We start from the raw sequence: 8,418 nt of genomic DNA, 5'->3' as shown, positions 1-8,418 counted from the left end.
GGCAGTGAAGCATCAGTGCCAACACTGGTGTTGCTGTCTCTGATGATGATGCACATCACCCTTTGCGGTGTACCTGTCAGCTGTTTATCTCAGGACACCAATCAGCTGATTGGGCAGTATCAAACTAACTTGCGACGCCTTCGCTGTGGTCAACGATTCTCATCTTTATTTTTCGAAACCTGAGTTGTATTCTTCTCTTTCCGTCCTTTGCTCATTCCCGCCCACCTTTAGTTGGAACGTTACAAATCGGATGTCAGGCGGGAACGGATTTCACGAGAGAATATCGAAGCCGAACTTCAGGAGGCGTACTCACGGTTGAATAACCGAGAACACGAAGTGAAGCAACTTGAGTTGAATGTGACTGAACTAAGAAGACAGCTAGAGCTCGTTCAGGTAAAGTCTCTTTCCTCGTTTCAATCATCATCGTAGGATGTTCGGTTGCAAATGTTTGAAGCATCCTATTCCCTACATCCTACTGCCGTTTGCTATATTTCTTTTTGGATTTCTTCTCAGGTATACGCGAACCAGCTAGCGGTTACCGGTGACGCTGAACACGTGAAGTCCGACTTGGCAGGTGGCTTAGAAGTTGCCCATTTCTCATCACGCGAAGAATGGTTGACAGAACGGGCCAATCTTATTCAGCGTATCGAGGAGCTGGAGAATACTGCACTGCAGGCGAGCAAAGATAGTGGACGTCTCGAGTCGCAGTACAAAGCGTTCGTCGCACAGGTTAGTTTGCATTCACATGAGATCATGGGAGGCGTCTCGGTAGATTGACATTGATATGCGACTTATTGATTTTCATGAAGAAGATCCTGGTGACGTAAATCTTTCTGCTCAGTCAAGTGCCCACGTGATGCATTGTCACTTCACGGGACTGTGGACTCATCCTGTTGTGTGCAGTGCAGATGACGCATGAATTCTTGCCTGATCAACTGCGAGCGCTATAACGGTCATTCTCGGATGCTGGAAGACCCGGTCATCATCGTTCTTCATAAGCTATGATGACGTCTTGTCAATCTCTTATTTTTCTGCGTCGCCCCTCTAGATGACACAGAATAATGTTCCCGGGAGGCTTTTTGATAAGCCAACGAACTACTTGACAAAAACAACTCGTTGGTTGTTGACCAGTGGTCAGCTGATTACCAGCCAGTAAATAAATTTCAATACATTGCCAGCTCAGTTGCATGCTAGGAGTTCCTAGCTCACTGTTGCCCAAAGATGGACAAAGTTGAAGGGAAGAGAAGTAATTTTCGGGTTCCCGTCTTTAGACAGGTATGATTTCAGTAGAAAAATCGATGGACTTACCCTATCCGTGCCTGCATGAGACATTCGGGGCTCATGTTAGATTTGATATTTTTTTGAAACTCTGGAGGCCTTGGTATGTATACTGTGTGTCTTCGTAACCTTTGGTGTCAGTCATTGATGGAGTCGCTGGAGAGGTAAAGTGAAATCTTCCGACACGGCGGCCAAAATGGCGTCATTCCTTGGCGACTAATTATTGAATTCAATTTAATTTATCAGCTCCAGCTTCTGCACCTTCGATCACCGAAAAGTGGTGAATGTGGGAAATACAACCAAGTCTTGGAGGCGTGTTCAGTTAGTTCGGAAACTGGGTCGCCACGGCTTGGAGGCGACAGCGTTGATGCACGAGTGCCACTGACTGCGCTGTTGGGCCAGTTCTACCAGTGTCATTAACCGTGGGTGAGTGGTGCCCCGAGATCCCCCCTCCAGGGAGGCTCGACGTTGTTGGCGGAACTGAGTCGAATACTTGGGGTAATCATACTTCGTTGTCAGATCATACTCTGTCGACCACTGGGTCGCCTCCCCTCCGCACAGGGTTGGGCGAAAGCAGCTCTTCGAGGCAGACGGTCTTCTGGTATTCGGATTACATGTCATAACTAGAGTAACCTGTGAAGCGTAATTCGTCTATCGCGGGAGATTTCTGTCTTCCCAGGACTATCTGGCTTACCGCAGCATTTCGTATCCAATATTCCCACCAGACCCGATTAATGTTGCGGAGACAGCGGCGATTAATGAATGAGGTAGTGTCAAGGATAATCGATTTGTGAAAAAAAATCGCCCAGCTGTAGTACCATCCCAGTGCCTAGCTGCCATGCCACCGGAAGGAAGCTCAAGGGTTGGGATACTGCCAGCTTGCCCAAGCCTAGACAAGGGAAGTCGAGAGGCAGAGGTAGGGTTCGAACCACGGAACTTCCGGTCAGTAAATTCGCGCCTTAATCACTAAATCATCTCGCCTCCGATTTAGGAAGTTAGAAAGACAAGCAAAGAGTACCTCAAGACAAAAAGAACATAGAGATAGTCGGAAGAAGCTTTTGAACGGCGGGAATATCACTACTATCCTGTCCTGTTCATCTCGAATCTAACACTGTCGATGGCCCACCTTGAACGGTCACATCTTCTCGCTTGTTACCAATGTCTGTCGATCCAAACTGCTCTTCAAAAATCTGTTGTCACGGCGCGTTACTTCAATTTTCAAGTCTCTTGTTTTCCCAACATCCCGCCGTGACCGGCTATTCCCAGTGAGATATGCAATAAAATCAATGAAACGTTTTGCACATGACCAGGTAATGACCCAGTTTTACTGCTACTGTGTGATACTGGTGCTTTTGGCCAAAATACTGTTCGCTATCTTCTTACTAATGAGTTTCTTATTTGACTTCCACAGTGAAATAGTTATCGACTGCATCCAGTATCCGTAGTCTGTTGTTCTAATTAATAACATTTTTAGGGTACTACACCCAGCGGCATGTGACGCGCAGCCAACAGGTACGAAAGTTGAACTCTACTGGGTGTATCGCAGAGTTGATGCGTAACCTTTGATAGAGTATCAGATATGAGTCCATTTCACTCTCTTCGGAAAGCCTCCTTCTACTCTAGTGCGATTATTCTGGTTAGTCTACACCAAACAAGGCACTCCTATTGAATTCCGCCAAGAATATCGTAGTCAAAACCTGAGAATTACATAACCTGTTGGATGAGTGTGTTACTGCTTCCCCACCGATGCACACTAGACGCACTTTTGTTAGTTTGCTCCAACACCTTTGGGCATCTACAAATTTTGGGCGAGACAGCTCAGTGGTTAGCGCGCGAATTTACCGACCGGAAGCTCCGTGATTCGAACTGACCTCAGCCTCTCGACTTCCCCTGTCTAGGCTTGGGCAACCTGGTAGTTTCCCAGCCCTTGTATCTCCTTCTGGTGACATGCCAGCTAGGCACCGAAAGTGTTACGGCTGAATGATGGCCGCGACCATACAATGTTGGAAACACTGGTTCTCGTCTGATCACCGAGGTTAAGGAACGTTGGGCCCGGTTACTGATCTGTGTAAACTTCACCTGTGCGCACACACTCGTGTCGTTTGGACCCATGAGCATCAAGTGGGATTTCGACCGTGTAGACCGATTCTTCACACTCCGTCAAGTGTTCGAGCAACGCCACATGTATAGACGACCCGCAATCTTGGTGTTCCGTGACTTCAAGGGTGCGTTTGATTTCGTCGATCAGCCAGTGCTGCCAACTACACTTGCTCAACAGGGCATGCCGATCCTTATATTCACATACTTCTTGGTGGGTGATAGTGTTTGGAGAGCTCTTTGATAGCCTGTCTATAAAAAGTAGTATCCGACAAGGATCTTCACTACTTTGTTTTTCAACTTTGTCGTGGATGAAATGATGGGACGAGCGTTGGAAGGTCTTCAAATTGATGCCGGTGAGAGCCTCGTCGATCTGGACTACGCATACGACATCGCCCTTATTTTTAAACAGACAAAGGGAAGCACAAGCTCTGTTGAATAAACTGACCATCATAGTACCATTTCATGGCATGTGCCGTGCACCTTCAAAGTGCACAGTCATGCTTGAGGACGTGCAGTGTCTGCATATTTACCTTGCAATTCAAGGAGAATCACCGGGGTTTGTAGGGAATTCCACATACCTCGGTAGCTCTATTAGCTGCGACGGAAGTGTTTCTGATGAAGTCTGTGCAAGAATCTCAAAGGCACAAATCGTGCCTGCTAATTTACGTCATTTGGGGCATCGAAAAGGCATCGCTTTGGGTTTCGAGGGTTGCGTGAACCAGGTTACAGTAAGGGCTTTATTGTACGGTTGCAAAACGTGACTCCTGAGAACAGATGATCTGAGGCATCTCGAGGCTACCTCACAAGTGTAGGATGGCGTCAACGAATCCGTTACGGAGTAATTAGAAAACGGGATTTGGTTGTACAGCAGGTACTTCAGTCGCGGAAATCATCCAGTTCCGTTGACTACGATGGTTGGCCATGTGCTACGCAGGCTGAAACAGCTTCTAACGGGCCTAGTGTTGTTCTCGGTGCATCCTTCAGAAGGGTGCAGACTGCGAGATGGACAACGTGTGACTTGGCAAAAAGGCGTGAAAGAGATCACGAAGAGTTTGGGTGTTGTACGCCTTCCACGATGGGTTCCCCGTGACCCCGGCTGTGCTTGGCTAGAGGCATTGCAAGAAATGGCGGCTAATCGATGTCAATGGCGTTCGTGGTGTCATTTCCTTTCCAGATTGTCTGATTGAGCGCCTGGAGGTGTTGGCGTCTCAGATTGCTTGCGATAGAGGAGCACCACATTCTATTCCGCGTTCTTTTCTTTTCATTCTAAGGCTTTAAATTTGGTTAGATAAACTTTGTATTTGCGCGGCAGCGTCAAGACTGATGTTGCTGTTCCTGAGGATGATATCGGTGATGGCGCTCATTATGTTGAGGTACCAGTTGAATCCGTGGTGATCACCTACAGATTATTACCACATTGTTAGATGTTCTTCGCTAATGTCAATGTTTCTAGGATTTCCTGGACGGGATTGTGAAGGAATGAAGAAACGAAGTGTTCTTCATGATCATCTGTTCTTTCCGTTAACCATAAACAGTGTGAGAATGATTCAGATGTGGTCAGCCTATGAGTAGTACAACGGCTACCGCCAAAAAACTGATAGATGGGTCGGACAGTGAGACACACCAGTGGCATCAACAGATACGGTCCATTCACCTAGCCAACGTTGCCCATGCATCCAGGCTTTTGCCGTACAGCTATCCGAATTCTCAGTTCAGTATTTAGCATCAGTGCGCGACCATTCTCCCATTTTCTCGCCATGTTCATTCAGGGAGGATTTTTAGCAACTAGGATCATCGTACACCAGAGATTCAGCTGAGTTTCCTGTCAGAGCTAAATTCGTGTGCAAATGAAAGTATCTGTCGAGATCCGCCTGTCCGATTTGAGCTCATTTGGAACATAAGGTTGACGGAATTTCGGGAACCGCGCCTATTTGGTGAGCCCGAAGAAGTGTTTTCTGCAGCCTTAAGAGTAGTATGTTACGTCCAAAACCAACTCACCTTCGACACGCGGCCTGTCCCTGTACAGTTGTGGAAGTACCGCTGTAAGCGATAAACATTGTTCATAGTCACACCACCCATTTGAACCGTCATGCTCCTGTTCTGGCGTAATTATTCCGTGAGTCCACACCAAAGCTAAGCGTTGTACACGAGTTTCGCTCTTATTAGAGCTCACCAGTAAGCATTGTACACGAGTTTCGCTCTCATTAGAGCTCACCAGCAGTGCATGTCCAATGGCCGTGCCGGGATTTGAACCCCGGACATCTGACATGCGAAGCGAGCGTTTAACCAATACTGCACCAACGTACGTAGGACGCATCTGAATTTTCACGTCTGAACAGGCGAACGTGTTCACATTTGAGCGATGTGATTGGTGTGCCCGACCCATCGGACGACGACTCAGTAACTCTCCTGGTTGTGACGGTCGATTGACCCCGATAAACATTGGACTGAGATGCCCTATTCTGATGGTAACGAGGCGGTCCTCGATAGAGCGCACCCATTTGGGGAAAGCTTCTAGCTCCAATCTATATATCATTCTGACGTATTATATCTACCACACACACGCGTTTGGCAGGGGATTCAAGCCTTAAACAATCCACGATACCTTTGATTCGCTTAATCTTATTGGGAACATCAGCTTTGATTTGAGGGTATTTCTCAGCGAATGTTGACTTGTTTACCATGAGACTGATGATTTTATCACTCTGTCCAGTTCATCGGTTTGTCCTATCCGTAATCGGATTACTGAAACTAATTAGTCCGATTTGTTTCTGACTTTACATGAATTGAACGGTTTTAGTTGACCTGAAGTTGTTCTCGTGTTCCGGGAGCGAAACTGGCACAAAATACGGACTTATATAGTTCATCCAGACCGCCCTTCTACTATTCAAGTCACTAGTTGATACACTTGTATGTTCTCGCTACTTTCTCCTGAATTCAATGCGGCTCGAATTGTGCACACAAGCTACGTCTATCGATAGAGTCATCACTGTGCTACTGCCTCAGACCGTTGAGGTCCCAGTACATTGTGAGAGTGAAAAGTAGCCGTTTCAACGGTGGCCAGGCATAACCGGTAGCGGACGCTTTTTGGAGTGTCGTGAATATGATATTAGAACGGATCCGGTCGGAAAAAGACTAGTCTTCTGTGCAGACGTAATATACTACTCCTAGGGTTGCCGAAAATTCTTCGACTACTGTTTTGTTCTCATGCACACTCTGTATCCTCAATCACAACAGTAGATGAAGGGGCCGATAACGAATCTTTTAGACGTAACGACATTAGTCAGTCCGAACTGGAAAGGTTCAACGTAATGCTAGATCCTGTTGGAAGGGAAGACGGTTGAACGTGGCCTTCCTTTCTCTCCTGGCTGCTTTGTGTTGCTTTGCCCCTGTGTGTGTCGATCATTTTGACGACGTGCGTTTACCAGTGACTGATTTTTTTTTCCTTACCGATGAGAAAACATACCGAGTGTGCTCTGGTGTGACGAAGCCGTTAATTAGTTTTCCGCTTGCATCCGGTATTCCGAGCGTTGAATTGAGCCACCTGTGATTCTGGACATATGTGGGACATCAACTGGAGCGACTCGTTGTTATCTTCCTCAAGCATGGCAGCCTGGGAGAAAATCGATGAACTGTAAAAGACTTCGTTCGCTATGATCAACCCTTTCCAAGGCCCTTACACTCAATACAGGGATATAGTGAGTAATGTCACCCGGATCATCAAACCTGGTGAATTTTTATCGGTCAAAACGATGTTGGCGACTGACTGTTCGTGTTCCAAAATTTCAGTGAACGATGCTGGACTGATACATCCAGCGAATGGCGAATTGAGTTGAATTCACGTATCTATCATTCGTTAGGATCGACGTGACCTTGCAAGACATTCATTTTGCTTTGTCTGATTGGGCAGTCGTCTGGGCATGGTACAATGAATAGGCGAATGACAGCTGAATAGACCAGAACGTACTGCCTAAAGGGGAGAGTGGATGAGTTTTGGTGAACGACACTTCTCGGTTGCCCGAGCTAGGGAAAAGTGTTTAGTTGAAGTGCTCCACGTCCGCCTTTGACTTAAAAGTTCGAACTATAGGACATTGGGAGACGGGACTAGTCTAGCCTGCGTCACCAAGGTCTCCTAACCCAGTTTGAGTGTGTGGGGACTAGGGTATGGACGCCACACCCCTGGTACTACAAGACGGACGTGTTCGAAGCCGCCTCGAGCTCTTGTTAGGTTTTGGTTGTTTTTCTCCCGTATCGGGTAATTCACCGAGGGTCGTAGTCAATGTTTTAGCGATTAGAAGACGAATCAGGTTCGACATTTTCACATTCTCCCTTCTTCGTGAAACGACAGCATCACTGGTTTCATCAATGCGGAGATCTTGGTCACTCGGACTGCCTTCGTACTCCTATTCTACTGAACTTTGAGGCATTGCCCCCAGACATGAGTATTGCGCGGCTTCCTGTCGTAATTGGATCTTGTCGAACGAAGTTCCAGGTAGCATGTTCTTCCGAGTCACTGCAACATTCAAGCTGCATAATCACGTCAAAATCAACCAGCTTCTGGTCGACACAGGACCACTGATTTACCACGCACTGACCGCTCTGGAAACCATACACACTCTGCTTTCCCCGGGTTCAGATTGAAAAAAAGAACTTTTATTCAGCCTTCGGTCTTGAAAGATTCAATCACCGAACATATGCATGGGATGGTTCTCAATTTTTCCCCCAATTTTTCGACCGAATAAAATTCTACGCTGTTCCTTTTTCCAGGTGGAACAACAAGCGGGAGATTTACGTTCCCAACTTTCCGATGCGAACGCCTCCAAACAACAACTCCAGCTGTGCCTAGATGAAGCACGCCGCGCGTTGCGAGAAAAAGAAGATGAATTGATCGAATGTAGTGAGTTGTGGCATCTTGTATACCCGGATTCTTGTTACTTTCTCGCGAACCACTTTTCCCGGTGTTGTCTGTCTACCTCAATATGGTGGAATCACACTGGAAGCGAAAATTCATGCGGGAGGCATGGCCTCTGCAATGTCTTT

The 8,418-nt window shown here is 46.9% G+C and overlaps 1 protein-coding gene across 1 annotated transcript in view; it reads left to right on the top strand.

Moving 5' to 3' along the window:
* The window catches only part of T265_09627 (hypothetical protein), a gene marked incomplete at both ends in the record, with an annotated part of 43,515 nt that overhangs the window by 17,721 nt on the left and 17,376 nt on the right, over positions 1-8,418 (top strand). The window contains 2 exons of the mRNA XM_009175756.1: positions 232-393; positions 430-729. Coding sequence (XP_009174020.1) covers positions 232-393; positions 430-729 — 462 coding nt within the window. The remainder of the gene's footprint in view (positions 1-231; positions 394-429; positions 730-8,418) is intronic.

The sequence above is a fragment of the Opisthorchis viverrini genome (assembly GCF_000715545.1).
Source record: "Opisthorchis viverrini unplaced genomic scaffold opera_v5_289, whole genome shotgun sequence".
NCBI classification, from domain to species: Eukaryota; Metazoa; Platyhelminthes; class Trematoda; order Opisthorchiida; family Opisthorchiidae; genus Opisthorchis; species Opisthorchis viverrini.
The sequence above is the reverse complement of the archived record's forward strand: the minus strand, read 5'-3'. Positions and strand labels throughout refer to the sequence as shown.